The sequence below is a fragment of the Protopterus annectens genome, chromosome 17.part0, assembly GCF_019279795.1.
Source record: "Protopterus annectens isolate FY-2018-M chromosome 17.part0, PAN1.0, whole genome shotgun sequence".
NCBI classification, from domain to species: domain Eukaryota; kingdom Metazoa; phylum Chordata; order Ceratodontiformes; family Protopteridae; genus Protopterus; species Protopterus annectens.
Window position 1 is genome coordinate 416303898 of NC_056751.1, and position 23573 is coordinate 416327470.

Sequence of the window (23573 nt, forward strand, 5' to 3'; positions counted from 1 at the left end):
TTCTTAAAAAGGATCTTCCTCCTCAGTCAAAGATCCTTCCCTGCCATGGGAGCACACTGTGGTCTTACAAGGCTTAACTCAAAAAAGTTTGAACCAGCCAGTGATTATGACTTAGTTTCTTTCATGGAAGATGGGCTTTTTCATCTCCATCACTTCAGCAAAGAGAATTTCTGAGATTCAGGCCTTGTCTTCTAAGCCTCCTTACATTATTTTCCACAAAGATAGGGTGTCCCTTCATACTAATCCATCTTTCATGCCCAAGGCAGCTACAGAATCCAACCTCAGCCAGGCCATGCAACTACCAGTTTTCTTCCCAAATTTCTCCAGTGAAGGAGAACATTTGTTACATCTCCTTGATGTTCATAGACAGTTACCTTTTTATCTTCACAGGACCAAAACATTTTTGAAAATCAGAACAGTTATCCGTGTTCTTCTCTTATAGCTGTCTAGGTCAGCCAGTTTCAAAAGTTAATCTTGCCAAATGGATTACAGACTATATTTACCTTGATTTATACTAAGAATAGATTTACACCTATCTTGTCCTCCTAAGTCCCACAGCCCACTCAACTAGGGCTATGTCCACCTCATCTGCCTTTTCTTCCAGGGCATCTGTAGATGATAGCTGTGCTGCAGCCACTTGGTCAAAAGCTCATACCTTTGTCTCATATTACAAGTTAGACATTGTTTCCAGGAGCAGAACTTCCTTCGGTTCAGGAGTGCTCCAGAAAATCCTTCCTTGAGGCCACCCAGGAGTTGTATAGCTGGAGGCTCTACCCAACCGTGAGGAGGAATGAAAGAGACAACATCAGATTCATTAGTTATGTATTTATCATAACTTGGTATCTGTGTTGTCTTTCATTTCTCCTCACCTTCTCTCCCTGTCAGCCCCCTAACCAGTGGTCTAGAAGACCTGGAGAGAACTTTTTAGGAACTTATGTTTTTGGTTTTCAGCCTCTGGTTCTTAATGTGTACTCCTTTCCTTTCTTTTTCTGCTTTCTCTCAGCTTTTTGGGCAGCAAACTCGATCTGAGGGGAATTAGGGGGCAGTGCATTATGGGAAGTGGGAGGAGCTCGAGACTTGGATCGTAGTCTGTAAAAATGTGGCCGAGTCGGATCCGAGGGTCGGATCCATAACCCAACAAAAGAAGACAACACAGATACCAAGTTATGATAAGTACATAACTAATAATTCAAATATTACGTTTTCTGGTAAGGATAGGAAAACTGATAGGTGTGGGGGAAAAAGTATATTTCTGCAACTTTGATTTTCAGAATTTTTAATTGTTAGGCTTGTATGTGAACATTTGTTCTGACAAATTGTGAAAGTATGAGGAATGTTTATCTGTTGTTATCCTTTTGTGGAAATTTAAGTAACTTGGTGTCTACTATTGCACAGGTGTCACTGTGATGCTACTTCCAGGGCCATGGCTATTGGTACTGTTTTGAGGAGGTTTGTATAGTTGTATTCTCAAAATCTACCAGATGATGATAAAAATATGATTTTAAGTTCTCCCTTGTATAGAGATTTGGTGTTTAGCTCTGCAGTAGAGGCCAATCAAAAAGTGTGCAGAAGGGGGCAAATTGATCCACAGAATCTTTAAGATTTTTCAGCCCTCCTTTTCCAAATCATCCAAAGGATTTTCTAGCTCTTTGTCCAGTTATAGTAAAAGAAGAAATGGTAAGGGGATTCGAAAAAAGAAGTCTCAAACCTCCTAAAACTATAGGCAGTCCAACATGTCTGAATGACTGTTCAAGACCTTATGATACCTTCCCACCCTGGCCTCCCTTTTCTTCTAGAAAGTCTGAATCTCCATTTTTCTTTTTGGCAACAGATTGTTTCAGACAGATTCTGAAAGTCATTCATCAGAGTTACAGATGGCAGTAGGGGGAAATTCCTCCTTACTTGTGGTCTTTCCTGATCCTCCAGATCAGATCCCCCCACACACACACCTGTCCTTCATCACATGCTGTCCCAAGGAATGAAAGAACCAGTCTCTGCTTCCTAGATGGTGAAGGATTTTTATTCAAGGATTTTTATTCCTAGTACCAAAGAAAGAAAATGCTTGGAGACTAGTTATTGATCTTTTTCCTAAACCTGTTTGTGATGGTGCCCAAATTCAAAATGATGTCACTTAAGAACCGCTACATCTTCTTCCTCTTTCAAGTTTCTTGGTAACACTAGACTTAAAACATGCTTATCACATCCCTGTTTGTTCAGACTTCATACGTTTCTTAAGGCTTTGAGTGCATCGGTCACATCATCAGTTCTGTGCCTTACCCTTTGGCTATCCCACTGCATCAAAAGTGTTCACCAAGTGTCTAGCTCCGATTGTAGCTCATTGCAGGCTACAGGTTATTCACCATTTCCCATACTCAGACAACTTGCTCATCTTTACAGTGTCTTTTTCAGTGTCAGGACTCTCTCCCTCTCTCAAGTTAGAGATCTCTTAAACAAGCTGGCTTTCCAAGAGAACATTCAAAAGTCCTTCTTGATTCAATGCAAGACTGTTTTTTCTGGAATGTCAACTAGACACCCTCGTTCAAAGAGCTTTTCTTCCACAGGAAAAAAATTATGTTTCTAAGGTTTTACATTCAGATTTCGCTCACATCGAGAGAATACCTCAGGATTTTGGGTCTCATGGTATTGATGATACCCCTGGCAAGACTCCATATGAGAAAGATACATTGGCATCTGAAATCTCTTTGGTCCCAGCATCAGGACCCTTTATCTTTTCAAATTGTAGTGTGGGATTTGTCAGAAGAGAGATTGTTTGGTGGAGACAACATGCATCATTAAGTCCAGGTATCCCCTTCTTCCTTCCTACTCCAAAGCAGTCACCACAGATGCTTCGGACTTTGCATGGGGAGCAGTTTCAGGAGGGATAAAAGTGCAGGGGTTGTGTGACACCAAGGACAGAAGCAAGAACATAAATGTCAAGGAGATGGTTGCCCTGATCAAAGCACTCAAAACTCTGAAACATCTTTAGTTCATGGGACCTCTTCAGTTATTACAGACAATTCCATAGTCATGTGGTACATCAGCAAGCAAGGGTGAATTGGGTTTTACCCCCTTTTCAGGTTAGCCATATTAGCTTGGAATGTAACTTTACAGCATAATCTCACTCTGCAGGCATCCTGCTTTCCATCGGAGCAAAACTGCATGGCAGACGGGCTGAGCAGGACCAGGACAAACCCTCATGAATGGACACTAGATCGGGGGTCATCCAAGATTTGAGCCATCTCTGGGGAGTTCTTAAGTAGACTTTTTTGCCTCCTGTCTGAATAGTCCACTGGTAATTCTGTTCCAAGACTCCATGCAAGAAGGCCTGGAAAGACAAATGCCTTTTCTTTTCCTTGGACAGGAATGTTCCTGTATGCTTTTCCACTAATAGCCAGTACTTCTGGAGATTCAGAAGGAATCCCCAAGTTCATTGTGGTAACTCCCCTTCAGGCCCAGGCAACCGTGGTTCTCGCTTCTTTTGTAAATGGCTAGTGGCAATTGACCATAAGCTTCCTGACAGACTAGATCTACTCGCACAAGAATAGGATGTTTGATGCCTCAATCATCTTTGATTGCCTAGATGATACGGTTTTAATTCCTTTTAAGTACCTGTTTATTGAGAATGTGAAGCAGATATTAATGGAGGCAAGAAAGCCCGCTAATGCAAAGTAGTGTATTAGCAAACTGAAAAGGTTTTCTAGTCTGTGCTAGCAGCAACCAGCACCTATTGTTTTCTGGTTTTCAATATTTGTGCATTGCTATTCTATGGCTTTTCTTATTTGTCTGTGGAGGTTCATTTTTCAGACGCTTAAACAGGTCTGCCCAAGGATCTTCCTCTTTCAATTAAGTCTCCTGTTAAAATATTCTTGAAAGGGGTTTTGTATAAGAAGCCTCAGAGAAGTATCTGATGGCCCCTCCTTGGGATCTTAATTTTATGTTTGAGAAGGTGACGCTTCATTTGAACCAGCTGATCTGGCTGATTTGTAGTTCTTAACATGGAAAACGTTTTATCAGTTGCTGCTTTCTTCTGCAAGAAGGTTATACAAGTTGCAAGCTCTTATGGTGAGTCACCCCTGTCTTATTTTCCATAGGGGCAGGGTTTCTTTGTGACCTAATCCTCCTTTTATGTCTAAAGTGGTATCCGTGTTTACTTTGTCAAACTGTCCATCTCCCTGTTTTCTTTCCTGAATCTATAAATGAGGGAGAGAGGATCCTCCATACTGTGGATGTCCACAGACAACTCCTGTACTATTTTGACAGAGCGAAATCTTTCAGATATTCTGTTTTTCTTTTCTTGTAAAGTTAAGAAGGGACGACCTGTTCAAAACAGACTAGACAACCTGTTCAAAACAGACTATTTCCATATGGTTGTCTAAGGCTATTACCTTTTGTTATATTCACCTTAGCAAAACTATGCTGGGCAGAGTCAAGGCCCACTCTACCAGGCCTTGGTTTTCATGTATGGCTTTTTGGAAAGGGTTGGATTTTAGAAGCTGCTACTTGGTCTTCTGTACATATGTATACAGTTCTGTAAGTTGAATTTAAGTAACAGTAGATGTCCAAAAGATCACTACTGCAGTAGCCACTCCCTCAGTCCATTCCCCTTCTTTTTTTTTTTTTTTTTTTTTTATGCCAGGGTGTGGACTTTTACTTTTAATTCCTAGAGTTGTCCTTTCAGGGCTCAACCTCCCTCTGTCTGCTGGCAAGAAAGCTCTGAAGGGTTTTGCGCCCAAACTTATCCTTTAATCAGCTCAGCTCGAGTTACTTGACAGTTTGGGAATGTGGAAGATGCCCTGAAGCTTTGGAAGCTGGACGGCTGTAGTATCCTTGACAGGATATAACCCCATAGAGCTAAGGCTACTGCAGTAGTGATCATTCAGACATCTACTGTTGTAGTAAGTTCAACTTACACAGCTGTACTTTTCTCCTTCCCAGCTGCTAAAAGGATTTTATTTAATGTTTTAGTTGCAAAGAAAAAAAATGCCTGGAGACCAGTTCTGGATTTTTCTTTGCTAAACCAGTATGTGATGGTACCCAAGATCAGAATGCTTTCACCCCCATAAAGTCTTATTGCTTCTTACTCGTTTAAGTTTTTTTAGTAACCTTGAATTTAAAACATGCTTATCACATTCGTATTCATGCAGGTTTCAGGCAGTTTTGTGTGTCTGGACCTCATTATTGGGACATTCACATTTTTCCATATTTAGATGACTTGCTTATCTTTGCAGATTCTTTTTCAGTGTCGGGAGTCTGTCACTTGGGTGAGAGATTACCCACACAAGCTAGGATTCTAAGAGAAAATTTAAAAAGTATTTTTTGAGTGTATCACACAGGATTGTGTTCTAGGGGTGTCTGCTAGACACCTCAGTGAAAAGAGCTTTTCTGCCACCAGATAAAAAAATAGATCTGTATTTAGATCTATTGCAGGGGTTTCCACACAGACTTTGGTCACTGTGAGGTAATACCTCAGGTTTCTGGGTCAGATGTCATCTGTTATTTTGATACCTCTTGTAAGACTCCACATGAATAAGATACAGTGGTGTCTTGAAGTCTTTAAACAATAGTATCTGAAGTCTCTCTGGTCCCAGCACCAACACCCTTTATTTTTTCAATTTCCAGTCCTAAGATTTATGAGAAAAGAAATCTCTTGGTGGAGATATCAATTATCTATGAATATCCATTTCCCCTCCTGCTGCAAAGCAGTCACCACATACAGCTACATTATCAAGGCGGATAAAAGTGCAAGGTATTTGGGATAATAAAGACAGATCAAAGCACATAAACATCAAACAGATGCTTACTCTTATATAGGCACTCAGCTCTGAATCATCTTTGATCTGACTGAAATCACTGTTGCATTATTCCAAAAGCGAGTTATCACTACCGATGTCCCGCTTGGATAGCAAAGCTTAACATTCCCTAGATCATACATCTGATGTCTGACCTCACCTTACAAGCTTAGGGGTATGTAGTCAGACATCTGAGAGTACAGCCTCAGACCATCTCACTGCCAACCTGAACGCAGGTCTTGTATCCATCAGACTGTTTGTCTTTAGAGAGGCTACAGTATGAACCAGCAAAAGACAGATAAGTGCTCCATTGGGAAACCATCCTTTTACATACCTATTTTGTTGAGCTGTGTTTGTATTAGATATCCGCTAGGAGGGGTAAATGCGAGTGTGATAGACAAATCTCATACAAAGATCTGCGTACCTAGTGTCTCTACTGCCTAGGCAGGAACACAAATGCAAGGCCTGTCACATCTGCCAATCCTTTGTGCTAGAGACTTTGCGATCCCATTTGGGTTCACTTAACACTTGCTTTGAGACCAGTGTCTGAAACGTTTGGCCCTTTCCAAGATGGTGTATTCCACTTCTGCAAACATATTTCCATCCCTCAAGAAAAAACTCAAAAGGTTCATTTAAGGCATTATTTAGTTTAAAAGGACTTGATAGGAGTTAGCAAAATTGCTTAAAAAATGGAAAATGCCTAGATCTGATGTCTATTTTCATCTGATTCACCATGCGGGATGGCAGATCCTGTCTGATCTCACCTTGACACCTTATACCAGAGTTTTTGTATCTGAGAGCTTTGACTCCTCCCCTACCCATAATTCCTTCATCCTAGCAGATTTACTTCCGCTCTCATTTGGCACCTGTCAAACTAGATGTGTTTGCTAAGAGGGCCACCTTTTTCACGATAACCGACAACCATTTTATGATTCACTGCTCACTCCTCCCTATAGGATATATTAGTTTAGGATTAGTATATCTAGATACATAGTGTTCATAAACAACTTACTTAGATATTTTTGACCATGCACTGGCTAAAATGTTCTAGTATTTTTTCATAGGTCTTTATTGGTTAGCAGTTAAGTTAAATAGTGTTATAGTGACTTTGGTATACATCTTTGTAGGATTGCAGCTGGGTAAGGATACATTTTGAATGGAGCTTGCCATGCAGCACGGAACGGTATATTTACCGTTTTCGTCACTGTAGTGTGATCTCAGAATTGGTATATTTATTTAACAGGGGTGTGGGGGGTGTAGGGGGGCTTGCTCCCCTACAAAGACATAAAAACAAAATTTGTTTTTATTTTTTGTATAGTTTTTGAAGTTTCAAAACTTTGATCTTCTTGTCTCAGCCTTTTGAAGTTAAACGTTTTGAAAATTTGAGCTTTAAAATTAAATCATACAAATATATGTATGTGTATATATATATATATATGTGTATATATATATATATATATATATATATATGGATCCTTATCACATGGTCGACAGGCCAAATGATCGACTTTCATGTGGTCGACAAGCAGTTTTATGTGGGGGGCTGTGCCCCCCCCCAACTATATATATCAACTCTAGGGTTGCACAACATTGGGGAGGGGGGCAAATCTGCCTGTCGACCAAATGAATTGTCGACCAAATAAAAGTCGATCAAATGGCTTGTCGCCCATCTCGGGTAGACCCATATATATATATATATATATATATATATATATATATATATATATATATATATATACATACACACACACACACACACACACACAGACACACACACACAGTGGATATAAAAAGTTTACCCACCCCTGTTAAATTGCCAGGTTTTTGTGATATAAAAAATGAGACCACAGTAAATCCTTTCAAAACTTTTCTTACCTTTAATGTGAACTTATACCCTATACAATTCAATTGAAATTAATGCTGTAATTAAATCAAAAGGTGCTTCAACAATGTATTAGTTTAAGGTTGTGCACACTTCTGCAACCAACTTATTGTATTGTCATTTTTTTCATCTTGTGGGGCTCAATCATGCTTTTTTTGGGGACTCTGTCTTGTTCCACTTTTCTCTACAGTGGATAACGTACCATATCCCTTTTCGTCATTCCTTTTGCACTGGCCCATTAATCAAGGAGCCTCAATCCTCACCACTGGCAACAGAGCACACAGAGATCATAGTCAATCTGGGGCTGGTTTCTCCCTCTCCATATCCCCAATAAGACTCCCCACTGGCACAACTATAGGGTAAAGATCTCAGCCGAGTTTTCAAGCCAAAACCTCAAGCACCCTCTCTATCCAACCAGTGCTTCATGTCCCTGTCCAAGTAGCTGAGGCACACACGCACACTTTGAGATTTGATTTATATACAAACACACACACTCTTGGGGAAGGCTGGCAGAGGTTTACTAGCTATGCCCCCTTCTGCCCAGACTATAAGGTAGTTATCACTACCACCAACCCCTCCTTATCAGCTACTAGAAGGCCCTTACAAAGGGTGACCAATCGTACTGTGTAATGTTACTATTATCCAAATGGTAATTGTGACCAAGAGCAAGGCTATTTAGGAGTGGCGTGTACAATGTCACCAAATACATATGCACTAAAAGCTTAAATATGTCTCACAAATATCAGCCACAAAGATAGGTTTAAATATATTTAATAATAAATAATAAAAGAACAGGACATTACTCAATTCAACACAGTAACTGCAGAGTTCAGAATCACAGGAAATATGTTAAAACAACATTGCAGGACAGTCTCAAATACAGAAAACAGCTAAACTAATCTATACTGTATTCTTATCTACATCTAAGAGATACTGTGCCCTAAGTAACTTACTTACAGAGGAAGGCAAATGCAGATGAGTGGATGCTCTTGCTAGTTCCAAGACGAGATGCAAAATGCACACAGTCTCTCTCTCTCTCAGAGAGTTATTAAATTACTGTCAAATATTACTGCTGGGTCAGCTTGGATTACAGCAGTCTTTGTCACCTGCCTTCAGTTCCCAGGCTAATAGAAACTAATAGAATTTTAAAGCCACTTTGTGAGAAAATACATATGTCTCGGATGTTTGCCCAGAACTAGAAGTTGTAAAACAATTAAACACTTTTATATTTTAAATCTGGTAATTACATTTCTTTTCAGACACTAGAAAAATCTCTAGCTCTAGACATTGTGTCTATTTCACTGAAATTGAGAGATAAAACAATCGTAGAACAATCTCAACTTATTTTTTTGAAGTTTTGTAAGTCAACGCTGGGAGTTCCAGCTTCTACTATTAAAACATACATTTGCACAGGTATATAGTTTACATTTCTGTTCTTTTCACTGTGGACACATCCTTGAAGCTCAGTACTGTACGAACCCTGTTCAACACACACTTCTGCCCCAGTAGTTTAATATACACATAACATGTAGTTCTCTTACATTTGCAAGACAAGCATATGTATCATATTAATATTCACAAATGACATATAATTATTTACAAAATTCCAGATAGCTGGGCTGGCAGTGTCACACCTTCCAATGATTGTTAGAGACCTTTTGAAATCAGGCAGTGAATTCAATCTGAGGTAAATCAGTTAGGAAGAGGGAGTTGTGAGTATGGGAGAAACAGCTGTTTGATCCATTACTTTGGTATAAAGCACTGAGGTCAGATCTGGCTGGGTCCCACATCCCACATGTTGAATCAGACAAAAATAAGGCAACACAGATCCTTCATATAAGTACATAACTTTTATTTCTTGGAGATGTCTACATGCAATTAAAAGACCTAGGGAATTAAGATAAGATTTTTCTGGCTTAGCTGATCTAGGCTTTGAACTGCATTGAGATTATGTCAGGAGCAAAACATCTTCTGTGACCTTTTCATAACTGACATATGAAAACGAAGCCCAACAAAACATCAGTCTGTTTTATGGATGAGATCGATGGAAAATAGTGCTGTATTACTGGCACTCTTATCAGCAAGGGACCATGCAGTTACTTCACACTGAGAGGACGAAAAAGCTCTTCAGGTGATTGAATGGGTTATGTTTAGTTCGTCAGCCAGTTGAAAGCATATATCTTAAAGTTGGGAGATGTGGAACCATTACAGGACAAGAACATTACTTATTTGTGATTACTGAGTAGTAAATGGAGTAAGTTTATTCATCTTAAACGTGTCCTTAAACAAGTGTGATCTTTTCCAAACATGTTGTACCTTGTGTCCCTGTCTACAGTCATGATCAGGCCATAGCTCAGGGAGTGCCAATTACTTCCGATATACACACTTTGAGAGCAGCCACTTCAGGGTCTTAAGAAAGAACCCTATTACAGACCACAATTGAAGCATCTTGAACATCTGCAGTATCTTCCTGTAGGAGATGACTCTGTGTCACTGCTGCTGTTTTGTATTGTCTTTGACCCATTAAGCTGTTTACTAAACCGATTAGGCTATGGTTACAGTTTGGTTTCCCGAAACCAACTATGTGTAAATACATGTCATGTACTTTTTGTGGATGACTTAAAATTGTGTAGGCAGATAAGTTGAAAGCACAGCTGTGACTGGTTAAAACTTTCTCAGGTGGTATAAGAATGCCATTTGGTGTTGATAAATGAGCAAAAGCAACATTTAAACAGGAAAGTTGCAGCCCCAAGAAAATATTAATCTGGAACAGGAATATGTTACAGAAGAACTTACAGCAGGAGGGAATGTGTAAGTATTTGGGAATAGATAATTGGCTGGCCGTAAAATATAAATGAATGAGAGTAAAACTCAATAAAGAGTACTTCAGAAGTATATAAAAAAGTGAATGACACTGTTAATGATTTGTTCTTAGAAAGAAGTATTAGCATAGACACTTTGCAATATTTAACTATGATAGCACCAAGGACACCGGTTCTATTTGGAACTCCCAAATTACATAAAAACTTGAATAATCCACCGTTCAGACCAATTGTGGATGGGAGGGGATCGATAACATATTCAAGTGCCAAATTTGTGAATAGCAAGTTAAAGCCCATTATTAAGAGCGAAAAACAGATATGCCCTGATTCATGGGGGTTCTTAGATGGTATTAATAAACTGGAATACAATGAGAACTATAATTTTCTCACAGTGGATATTAAAGATCTGTACACCGTAATACCACAAGACATAGGATAATATTGGGTTAGAGCACTCCTAACACACACAGACATAGAGAGCAGGGAAGTAAATGTCAAACATTATTGGACCTCATCTTATCCAATAACTTTATGCACTTTAATGGTGAATTTTACAAACAAAAACAGGTGTAGCCATGGGGGCACCATGTGGGGGTAGCTTCGCTAAGTGTGTCACGGCATACTGGGAGAAGGAGCTGCTATTCACAAATTATCTATTCCAGGAGCACACTGTTTGGTACACTAGATACCAAGGTGATATGTTTTTTTTTTATTTGGAATGGGGATGCTAGTACAATTGAATCCTTCATAGAAGATATTACAAAGCTTACAGAATTTTTGGAGTTCATCTTTCAGTTTGCAACAGAGTCCATTAACTTCTTAGATGTGCAGTTGTCAAATGACAGGCCCAATAATAGATATAGGACTGTCATATATAGGAAGCCTACATATTCAAATGCATTCCTGCATTTTTCTAGCAGACACCACTTATCAGCAAAAAGTAGTAATGAAGGGGTAGTTAGTAAGAGCTACTAGGGTGGTTTCTTCTAAGGCAGATTTTTTAGCAGAATGTAATTTATTGAAGGGTATGTTTTTAAAAAGAGGGTACTCTGAATACTTGTTCACTAAAAGAGCTAGGGGGAATTTTGAGCCTATTTTACACAGAGGATATGTGGTACCCCAAAATTTTATTGACAAATGATGTTACTACATACAAGATGATACCTGATTCAGGGCCCATGTTTTTGACAACATATTCACTGAATGCAAAAATGATTTCTAATATTTTATATAAGAACTGGGCCCTAATTTCTAAAGATACCCATATATGTAAAAAACTGGATGGCCCTCTGCATATAACATACCAACGAGGACAGAATTTAAAGAATATCCTAGAATTTCAAAGTGAAATGACTAATAGATGTTTTGGCATGTATAAATATGGTAGATGCCACCAATGCCAACACATTAAAGTTGGGAATACATTTACTATTAAAGATACAGAATACTTAGTGAGAGGGAAGTATAATTGTGAATCTAAAGGGATTGTCTGCGTTGCACTATGTCAGCAGTGCCAATCTTTCTACTTAGGAAGAACAGAAAGATCATTGAAACAGAGAATCTATGAGCATATATATAACATAAGTAAAAAACAACCACAAATGCTTTAGCTAGGCACACCTTAGAAAATCCCACTCACAAGTTTCTATTTACTGTTTGTTCTCCATCAGGAAAAACATAATGCTCGGGGGGGGGGGGGGGGCTTGGGTGCTGAAACTAAAAGAGAATGAACTTTTGTGGCAGATTCGTACATATGCTCATATTCCCCCAGGCCTTAACGAATATGCCTCAATTAAATGTATTTTGAAGCTGGAAGCATTAGATAGGTGAAAGTTATATGTTTATTGAATGTTGATTTGTATTCATTATAAGCTTTAGATTATTTTAAATGCAATGTAGTTTGTTAATGTCTTAACATTTTAATGTTCATGAAATCTAGGTATAATGTGTTCCAGTTTTAAAAAGGAAAAGGTTTTTAAGCAAGGTTTTATGTGTATGACAACTTCAGTGTTTGTTCTAGGAGTCCCTTCTTAGTTGGACTTATTCAGTTTAAAACATTAACATACTTGATTGTTTAATTAAATCAGTGATTAACTGATTAATGAATGTATAAAAACTATAGCATTCTGGGAGAGGGATGTCTGAAGAAGTCTAAGCATTATTTTAGACGAAAGCGATAACATTAAAGTCTTGACAAGATTACAGCTACTTTGTTTTTTGTGTTTACAAGTACTTCAGAAGTCTAAAAGTAATATTTTGCACACACTGTTCTAACTTACAGTTTTGGGGTGATTAACTGGCCCCAAAAAGTATTAGACAAGCTGGACAGGAAAACAAGAAAGATGTTCACGCTTATCAAATGATGTATAAAAGTCAGTGTGTACCAAGATTTATATATTCGTCATTCTGAAAAAGGTATGGGCCTCCTTGAAATTTGATTACATTATATATCTGCAGTCGAGGGACTGCATGCATACCTGCTGACCTCACCAGATCCAAACATAGTGAAAGTTTCACATGAAGAAAAGAAGTCTAAGATGACATTCTTGCTTAGTTTAGCAGTAGCGTTTTGGTGTGAAGTGGAAATAGAAGTAAAACTAGAAGACAAAACTCAAGACAACAACTGAATGTGCCCAAAAACAAAAGAAAGAATATAAGGAAAAGGATCAGATGAGAAAAAAAGAAAATTTGAAAATCCGCAAATATAGTGGCAAGTACAGAAATCTGTAGGAGCAACCTTATGTTGACCAAAAGTTAAAGTGGGAGAGGTAAAATGAAACCAAATGATGAAAGGCTGTTAATGGTGGCCCAGGGTAATGGACTGTGTACACATTGGTTTACAAAGTCCATTGAACAGGTCAGAGAAACAGACAGTTGTAGGTTGTGTTTAAAAAAAATGGAAGCAGTTGCACATTTTGTTGCTGGATGCACTACACTCAGAGAGCCTGTGTACTGAAAGCCCCAATAATTTCACAAGACAGTTTACATTGGGGATTGTGCAAACACTACAGTATAAAAGTAGCTGAACTCTGGAAACTTGAACCACAAACCATTACAGAGAAATGATGGTTTATGTTATATGGGTTCACCCATTACCAGCAGTTCCAAAAAAAAAAAAAAAAAAATAGACACAAGAAAACCAGAATTAGTAGTCCACAAAAAAGTAGCATTGATCATTGAAATTGCTGTACCTTTACATACAGACCGAGGGAGACAAAGTTGTAAAATACCAAGATTTGCAGTCAGAAACAAGAGCAGTGTGGAAGAAAAATGCCCAGAATGTTCCAATAGTAGTAGGAGCAACAGGCCTAATAAAAAAATATATATAAACTTACTTAGATATGCTATCAGTACATGTAACGCCATGTGAATTACAGAAGCAGTCTGTTCTGGGCACATTATGGGTGCTGAGAAGATCCCTTTTGGCTAATATTAAAGATTGAAGTAATACTAATTTCATTAACTGTAATTGTACCCTGGTTTCGGAATAAGGTCCATTCCTGTAATAGTATTAGAACCCCCCCCCCCAAAAAAAAGACGTGGAGAAATTAAAATAGGAGCTTATCCTTTGAGGACACTAGAATGCCATCTGAAATGGTCTTAAATCTCTGTGGTAGACCTTTATGATATGGTATGGCAAAACCAGTGGGAGATTCAGCTTAAAGTGAACCATGATTCTGTGCATGTTCCAGTACATCTGGTTGCATGTCTGAAAAATTGCTCCAGTCTGTCAAAACTTTGTCAAGTAGCAGGTTTTTACAATTCCATCATAACCTATTGAAAATTTTCTCACTCCCATTTTTTACTTTGTGAAATATTTTTATATACAAAAAATGACATTGCTGTGCTTTAAAAAAGTTTTATTTCTTTGATACTCTAACAGCTGTACTCATTGTTTCCAAACACATGCATACACATATATGGTGTACTGCATGTTATGCACACATGCTTTGACATGATATAGTAGGAGAATTAAATTAAAAAAAAAATGTAAAAAGACTTAAATGTCTCACTTTAATCCTGTCATGACTTTTATCTAGGAAGTGTATTCATTGTTCTTTGTATGGAGGTGCACATTACTGATCTCTCAGATTCTAATTAGTTTGTACCCTTTCCTTTGCTTTTTAGCCTGGAACTGTGGTATCAGCAGCAGCAGTAAATGTGTCGCAGTCAGGAACTTCACAGATTAACCCTCAACAGCTCACAGGACCTCCACAGCAAACCGTGACTAACAAAGTGCTGGCGTGGAGTGGGGTACTTGAGTGGCAGGAGGTAATTGAGAACTGGCACAGTATTAGTCTCATTAGCATGTTTTGGTGTTTGAAAGACTTTCTGAAAACAGTTTTTGTACATGTTCATACAAAATTAAGTGTCTGTACTGCTGCATTAAGCACAACACTGTGGACACAGTTGCAAAACAACTGTTTTATAATGAGTGATTGTCTCTGGGAATAAATTTCTGTATTGTGCAACTGATTTTTTTTAAACCTCATTTCTCCTCCACAACATTATTCTGCCTGTATTGTTCCCACAATTCCAATTGTTTTCTATGTAATTTTCTCCTACCCATTTCTAAAGATCGCACTTCCAGTTGTTTTGTCTGTTACTATATTCACTACTTCAAATACAATTGGTTTAGACTTTGATCTGATGTTATCCATGTCATTATTCCTTACATCTGGGTCTTAGCGCATCTGACATCGGATCAGAGCTGGCAACTTTTCAAACAGATCCTAGGCTCAAGCTCCTCCCTCTCCCATAATCCCTTGCTGCCCTCTAACCCCTCAGATCAAAAGGGGTAGTAGAGAAAAGAAAGTTTAAAGTTCTAAACTTTCCCCCAGTGTAGGTCTCCCCCTCCTGCCCTCGGCATGTGGGTGTGCGTTTGGCTAGATTAGCCTTGTTTAGTGTAGGTGGCTATGTCGGAATCGCAAAAAACGACTTTTTCTAAATGCACAGTGTGGCCATAAGCTGTCACTGGCCGATGGTCACATTCTGTGCGTGGTTTGTTTAGGGGTTCCACACCTTACCTTGGGCTGCAAGATATGAGCAGCCTTCAACCCTTGGGCCCTGTGGGATCACAGGACCAAGCTGATTCTGGCTGGCCTTCCTCCAGCAGAACCAGCGACCTCTTCTTCATCTTCTCAGAGAGGCCAGGAAGGAGAAACATAAAGAAAAGGATAGAGAAAGAGAAAGCGAGAGAGATGGAGACAAGGAGAGGGGTCGCAAGAGACAAGCGGACTCTGATCCATCGCCCCCCCCCCTGCTAAAGTGGTCTCTACACCGGAGAAAGTTGCTAGGCCATCTTCCCCTCGGCTCCATTCCCCAAGATTCTCCCTGGAGCTGGAGGAGGAGGCTCGGCCCGCTTCGAAGTCATCCTCGCATCAGCCCTCCCGGCTGGTGTCTGTGGCATCCTCAAAATCCATGAGGAGCCTCTCTGAAGCTGACATGGAATGGATGATGACAAGGTTCTTGTAGACTCGATTGCAGATGGGAGTGTTGCTGGCTCCCCCTCCAGCCAGAGCAGGGAGCTCGGCTCCGACATTCGCCCCAATACCTCCTTCTCCGATCCATCCTCTGGTTTCGGAGTCCCTGGATCCAAGGAGCCCTGGAGTCAGGGGGTCAGTGCCGATAATTCCTCCAACCTCAACGCCGGCCATGCCCTTGAGTCTGTTGGATCCGAGCTCTCTGAGTCGAGATCTGGGCATCGGATCCAAGGTGATGTGTGTTGTCAGCCCCATTGTGGTCGGGGCATACCATCCCCCTAGATCTGACTGTTCTGGGCTCGGCTCCGATCCCCTCGTTGGATCCGAGGGGCACAGCTACCCGCCCCACCAGTTTCAGGGAAGCCGGTTCCCCTTTGGCCTTCGATGTTGTGGAGAGGGTACTCTTAGGAGGATCGAGACCCCTCACTTTTTCCTCTGAGTCCGCCCCTGCTCTCTCGCAGTTGAGTATGTCTTCTATCATCCAGTCCTCCCAGGGACAGCCTGTGTCCGATACGCCCCAGACGGTTCCCCTTGAGGAATAGGAGACTGTTTGTGATCCACCCCCCGAGGAGGTCCCTTGCAAATGCCAGCGCAAGAGGAGGCACATAGACTCCCCTGAGTCCCTCACTGAGGATACCGACTTGTAGGAAGGGGAAGGCTCCCCAGATCGCCCCCCGAAAACGTATCCTTCGGAGACATAATGAAAGTTCTCCACCAGAGGGGGGGCTGGTCCGGCCAAAAGCCTTCCTCGGATGAGTCTGTATTTCTGGAGGCGTTCTCAGGCCCATCTACCTCTTGGGTGTCCCCCCGGCTGATCCTCTGGTGGACCTCATTACCACCAGAGCTTGGAAGGAACCGGACACTGTAGAGCCAATACCCAAATGGCCAGATAAAGTATTGGGCCCTCCTGCGGACAAGCCCACATGGAGTAAGGGTTCCCCAGTTGATGCCATGGTGGTGGTGGCTGCCACCAAAATGTAACTGGCCCAGGAAAGTTCCTCGGTCCATCCTCCGGACAAGGCATCTAGGGCGATGGATCGTCTTGGAAAGTGATCGTTTGCTTCAGCTACCTTTGCTATAAGGGTGCTGAACTACATGACCCACATGATTAGACTCCAGTGCAACCTTGTGAAAGAGTGCACGGAGTCTCCCCCCCCGGAGTCCAATTCGGCCGAGGATAAACAGTCATTCTTGGCTCGTATGTCCACTCTTAAATCGGTTTCAAATACATCCATGCCCTTACTGTCTCACGCCACCGAGGGAGCTGCTAGGGTGGCCAGGTCCGGTATTGCCATGAGGCGTCATGCCTGGCTCCGGCTTTGAAATTTTTCGGAACCTTTAAAAGGCATCCGTCGAGAATGCCCCTTTTGACTGTTCGACCCTGTTCGAGAAGACAGTCCGTGACACGCTAGTCCAGAGTGTGAAGGACAGGAAAACGTTGTTGGCTGTCGGGATCCGCTTCTCCAATCCTCAAAGGTTCTTCTCCAGGAACCAGCGAAGGCAGAAGAAGTTGTGGTTCCAGAAGTCTCAGCATTCCTGGAACGCGCCGGATTCCTCCTCCCCTAGAGGCAGAGGGGGACAAGGTGGACGCCGGCCCAGAGGCAGAGGAGGACAGAAGAACTTCGGGTCATGGGAACCTTTTTCCAGTCAACCTGCGCAGCACCCCTGAGGGGTTGCCCAACTGCTCCACTCTGAAGGCAGTCGGGGGGGGGGGGGGTTTCGAGGCACCTAGCTCAACGGGAGTCCATAACATCAGATTGCTGGGTGCTACGAATAATATCCAGAGGTTATTCCATTCCCTTCATAAACAGTCCCCTATCCACAAGGCACCTCCCGCCCAATCAAAGGGAGATGGCAGCTTTGGAGATAAAAAAGCTGCTAGGCAAAAGAGCATTCCAGCTGGCGCCCTCAGATCAGTCCGGATCAGGCATCTATTCAAGTTTCTTTTTGGTGCCAAATAAGACTGGGGACTTGAGGCCGATTCTCGATCTATTCACGATGAACCTATCCATTGCCAAGAAATTCCAGATGGTCACATTACAATCCATCCTGCCATTCTTGCAGGAGGAAGACTGGATGTGCTTGGTAGACCTCAAGGATGCATACTACCATATCCTGATGGACAGGCGATCCAGAGGTTCCTCCGCTTTCAGCTAGGAGTCAGTCACGACCAGTTCAGGGTCCTACCCTTTGGTCTCACCACAGCCCCCAGGGTGTTTACCAAGGTCATGGCAGTTGTAGCAGCCCACCTGAGGCTTCGGGTTATTCAGGTCTTCTTGTACCTGGACGAATGGCTCCTCACCGCAGCCACCAGGCATCGACTTGTACCAGCCAGAAATTCCTTTCTTCAGTTGTCGAACCTGCTGGGTATTACAGTAAACCTCAAGAAGTCCGCTCTTCACCCTGTCCAGATTTTGGACTTCGTAGGGTCAAGAATAGATTCACTTCCAGCCAGGATATTTTTGACCCCAGACAGACTTCAGAGCCTGATACTTCATGTCTTAGTGCTTCTTCAGACTCCTACACTCTCAGCAGAGTTAGTCCTGAGAGCTCTAGGGTCCATGGCAGCAGCTATAAATCTAGTTCCTTGTGCACGTCTGCATATGAAAGTGTTGGACGTTACAAGTTCAGTGGTCTCTGTTATATCAGCCCCTAGACTTCCTGATCCCTCTAAGCACAGTGTGCAAAGTTTCTCTCATGTGGTGGCTTCAGTCCCAGGATCTGCAAGAAGGACGCCTCTTTGTTACACCTCTGCCCCAAGCCATGGTGACTACGGATGCCTCCCGCTTAGGGTGGGTGGGGCATTGCTGGGGCAGGACTGTCCAAGGCACGTGGACCCCAAGCGAGACTCTTTTGCATATCAGTGTAGAGATGAGAGCAGTCCTTTTAGTGTTGCAGGCCCTTCAGGCTTCTCTTCCTCTGGGAACTATTGCGATTTAGTCAGACGATATGTCAGTGGTCTGATATATCAACAAACAGGGGAGAACCAGGTCCTATCCCCTTTGTCGAGAGGCCATGAGAGTGTGGGAATGGGCGATCTCCACCAACCATTTTCTGACAGCAACGCACATCCTGGGTCAGTCCAGCATTTTGGCAGACAAACTGAGCAGGACTATCCTTTTGCCTTTCGAGTGGTCTCTGGACCCTTATGTAGCAGAACAGATCTTCCTCAAGTGGAATCAGCCTTGCTGCGCTCTCTTTGCATCGCCATCCAATGCGAAGTGCAGCGAGTTTTTCGCTCTGATTCCCCTGAGTGGGAAGCCCCCAGAGACTCTCTTGCTCATGCTTGGCCACCTGGTCTTCTTTATGCATACCCCACGCTTCCTCTTATGACAAAATTCTTACAGAAAGCTCGGCAGTTGGGGAGCTGAATTATCCTCATAGCCCCATTCAGGCCTCGTTAGATCTGGTTTCCTTGCCTACGGTCTCATCTAGTAGTTCTGCCTTGGATATTGGATCCCATTCCGGATCTCATTCGTCATCCCTTGGGAATTCCTCCACCAAATCTGGACAGCCTCAAGCTTACTGCTTGGTTGCTCTAGTTCCATTAATTGTCAGGACACCCGGTCTCTCTTCCCCCATTAAGTACATTCTGGTAGCGGCACACAAGTCCTCTACCAGGAAGGTGCACCGTAGTAATTGGAAGCATTTTTCCATTTGGGCTTCTCAGAGAAATGTGGATCCCTTTACCGCTTCTGTTCCAGCGGTGTTGGATTGTTTTGTCTCAAATTTTCCTACAAGCGGCCAGCTGTTCCACAGTGAAAGTCCAGCTGGCAGCTATATCTCATTTTCATGTAGGAGAGAATTCAAGCTCTCTAGCTGCTGCCAGAATTTGTAAGACCTTTATCAAAGGTACTTTTTTACTGAGACCTCCTATCAAATATCTTTCTCCTCTGTTTTTATTTGACTTTGGTTCTTCAGGCCTTAGTTGTGCCTCCATTCGAAACTGCAGCATCAGTTGATTTGAAATTCTTGTCGTGGAAGACAGCCTTTCTGGTAGCTATCACTTCAGCCAGAAGAATGTCAGAGCTACAAGCCTTATGTATGAAACCCCCATATCTAGTTTTTCATAAGGATAGGGTGTCTCTCTCAGGACTAACCCTTCTTTCCTTCCTAAAGTTGCTTCGGAGTCTAACATTATTCAGTATATTAATCTTCCTGTATTTTTCCCTAACTTTCAAAATAAAGGAGAATACAAACTTCATTTGCTGGACATTCACAGACATCTATGCTTTTACTTACATAGGTCTGAACCATTCCGTAAGTTTGATCAGCTTTTTGTTTCCTTTGCTAAACCCTTTTTAGGAAAACCAGTTTCAAAGGTGACTCTTGCTAGATGGATCTCTCTCTGTACTTTACAGGCATACAAAGAAAATGGACTACCAGAACCAGAAGAGGTTCATGCTCATTCTACTCATTCTATGGCTACCTCTGCTGCATTCTGGTCTAAAGTTTCCCTGGATGACATTTGTTCAGCGGCTACCTGGGCTTCCTCTCACACTTTTATTACTCATTGTAAGCTGGATATGGTGTCTAGAGGAAGAGCTTCCTTTTGTTCTGCACTGCTCTGGAATATCCTTCCTTAAGGGCCTCCCAAGATTATTGGTAGCTGGGGACTCTGTCCCACAGGTTGATGATCAAATTAAGTTAACTACTTCAGATAAAGACGTTATGTACTTACCATAATGTTCTGTCTGAGTAGTTAGACTTCATTTGTCAGCAACCTTCCATCCCTCCTTCCCCCTGACTTTGGTGGTTTATGTCTGTGTTTCGGGCTCAGTGTCCTGGGTCTGTTGAGTCTAGTTTGTCTTCTGGTCAGGTTTTTATATCTTAGGTTGTTGTGTGTCATGCAGTGGGTGGCAAACTCGATCTGAGGATTGGAAGGAGGTTGCAGTGTAGTATGGGTAAGGGGAGGAGCTTGGAGCTCTGATCTTTAGCTTGGTAAGCTGCCGGCTGGGATCCATATCTGATCCGAAACCCAAAAGTTGCTGACAAATGAAGTCTAACTACTCAGATGGAATGTTATGGTGAGTGCATAACTTTTTTTTGAAAGGATTGGCTCAGGGAGGTCTGTTGGTCCACCAGTTTCTGACCAAGCCGGGTCCCTCTAATCACAAGAGAAAGGCATGCTCTGCTTCTGTCAGATCCTAACTCCTTGGATCCAGCTCCAGCCTCAGCACTGTCAGATCTAAGGACCTCTGTTCTGAGATCCTGTGGGTCTACACCCAGATACAAAGCCTCCAGTTTGAGACCTTTGGATCTGAGGTCCCAAGAGACTACTCCCAGATCCAAGGCCTCTGGATCGAGGCCTTCGGATCCAGCCCAGACTAGACCTGCCAAGGATCTGACCATCTCAGATCTGAGGTGTTTGAGTTCTAAATGCTCAGATCCTCAGTTGCCTTCAGATTCAAAGTGGATACATACGGGACCTGTGTTAGATCCCAACTTGATTGGGGACTGTCCATCGAGTTCTGGCCCAGAGCAGTGTTTTACAGCTCCAAGGCACAGAAGCCATTTTTCTGAGAGGTATAGAAGGTCATTGGGGTCTAGACATGTGTCCCTGGCTAGGTCATCAGCCTCTCCTAGGTCCATGAGCTTGCTCCCTTCAGACATGGACAGGATGATGAGGTTTTTCCAAAAGGCTCAAATTGAGTTTGGGCTTCTTGCGTCCCCTGCCTTTACACTTCTGTCTCCTCGTCCATCCCAGGTGGTTTTGGACTTCCAGGACCTGGGGTGCAGTGAGGAGGTGATGAGGACTTCTAGAGCCCACTTTATCTCTACCCCGTCTGAGTCCCTGACTGGCTCTCCTCTTCCTCCTGGACCCGAGCAGCTCCTCCGGAGTCCTTGGGAGTGGGTTCTGGTCCAGTTCATGGACAGGATGATGAGGTTTTTCCTCAAGGCTCAAATTGAGTTTGGGCTTCTTGTGTCCCCTGCCTTTACACTTCTGTCTCCTCGTCCATCCCAGGTGGTTTTGGACTTCCAGGACCTGGGGTGCAGTGAGGAGGTGATGGGGACTTCTAGAGCCCACTTTATCTCTACCCCGTCTGAGTCCCTGACTGGCTCTCCTCTTCCTCCTGGACCCGAGCAGCTCCTCCGGAGTCCTTGGGAGTGGGTTCTGGTCCAGTTTTTTCGGACCGGTCTCTCCCCCTTAATGCTTCAGCTCTCAACAGTTTGGGGCCGGTATTGTATGGGGTTATTGAGATGATGGCATGCTCTGCTCCCTCTTCCCAGGTGGTCTTACCTGCTGAGAATGGGGAGGGGGCATGGTCCAGCCCTTTGGCTTTCCGGGTAGTAGAGAGGATCTTCTCCACTGCTAGAGCTGCCACTCCTGCTCTCCAGGTACCCTTCCCAGTTGTCCTCATCCCTGAGAGCTGAGCCTTCTCATCTGCACCAGGTCAGGCCTTCCGAACCAGCCTTCAGAGGGGAGTTACCCCAGTTCCCCACTCTTCTGAGTCCTCCCCTGAGTCCCCCTCAGAGGATGTGCCCCGGAAGAGGATGTGTAAGAGGAGGCACCTTGACTCTCTGATGGGAGTCTCTCACCAAAGATGCAGACCTTGATGAACGGGACGGGTCCCCCAGATCTCCACCCAAAGATGACTCTGAATCTTCAAATTGAAGGGCAGATGTTCCTCTCAGCCCCTCTCCTCGGAGGAGTCCATGTTCCTGAAGACATTCTGGATGGGACCATGTACCACCTGGGTTTCTCCACTGCTGACAAAGTGATAGATCTTATCACCAGCAGGGCATGGAAGAAGACCAATACTGTGAAGCCAGTACCCAAATGAGCAGACAGATTCTTAAGTCCACCCACGGATAGACAGTTTTAGTCAAAAGGGATGCCAGTCGATGCTATAGTGGTAGCTACTGTCATTAAAAAGGAGTTGGCAAAGCAGAGTAATCTGTCCATTCCCCCCAAATCAATAATTCTGTGTGATCAACAGACATCGAAAGCAGGTTTTTGCATCGGCTACATTTGGTCTGCGGGCAGTTAATTACTTGCCACACTTTACCCACCTCCAAAGGGATTTGGTTAAGGAACTCACCACTTCCCTTTCTAAGTTGATGCCTCCCGGGGACATGCAAAAAGTGACTCCCAAGCCATCTACTGTTGCTTCCCTCACTAGTTCCTCGATGAGGTTTATTTCCAATACAGAGGAAGGCACCTCTTGAGTGGCCAGCCCAGGCATCGCTATTCAGAGTTTCGCCTGGCCACACCTGTGTGGGTTTGCAGAGTCCTTTAACGCATCCTTCAGCAATGCCCCCTTTGAATGGATCAACTCTCTTTGTTACATCAGTCAGAGACACTGACCCTCAGTGAGCAAGAAGGGAAGACCTTGGCTGTGGGAATCAAATTTTCTGCCCCTCAGCGGCACTTTTCTAAGATGCACTGATGAGTAAGAAATTGTGGTTCTGAATGTCATAGTCTTCTTTTTAAGAAGCTCAGGATGAATCCTCTTCTAGAGGTTGGGGAAGAGGGTTAAATGGTAGCCTCCAGCCTAGAGGCAGAGGTGGTCCACAAAATCAGGGCTCCAGAGAACCCGTCTCTGAGAAGCCCTTCCAGTGCTTCTGATTTGTTGCCTGACTGTCCTGCCCTGGG

The 23573-nt window shown here is 42.8% G+C and overlaps 1 protein-coding gene across 2 annotated transcripts in view; it reads left to right on the top strand.

The window, feature by feature from the left end:
- The window catches only part of MED25 (mediator complex subunit 25), a 1733520-nt gene that overhangs the window by 750736 nt on the left and 959211 nt on the right, over positions 1 to 23573 (top strand). For both annotated transcript variants that reach the window (XM_044059360.1, XM_044059361.1), the window contains exon 11: positions 14622 to 14765. In XM_044059360.1, the coding sequence (XP_043915295.1) occupies positions 14622 to 14765 (144 nt within the window). The remainder of the gene's footprint in view (positions 1 to 14621; positions 14766 to 23573) is intronic.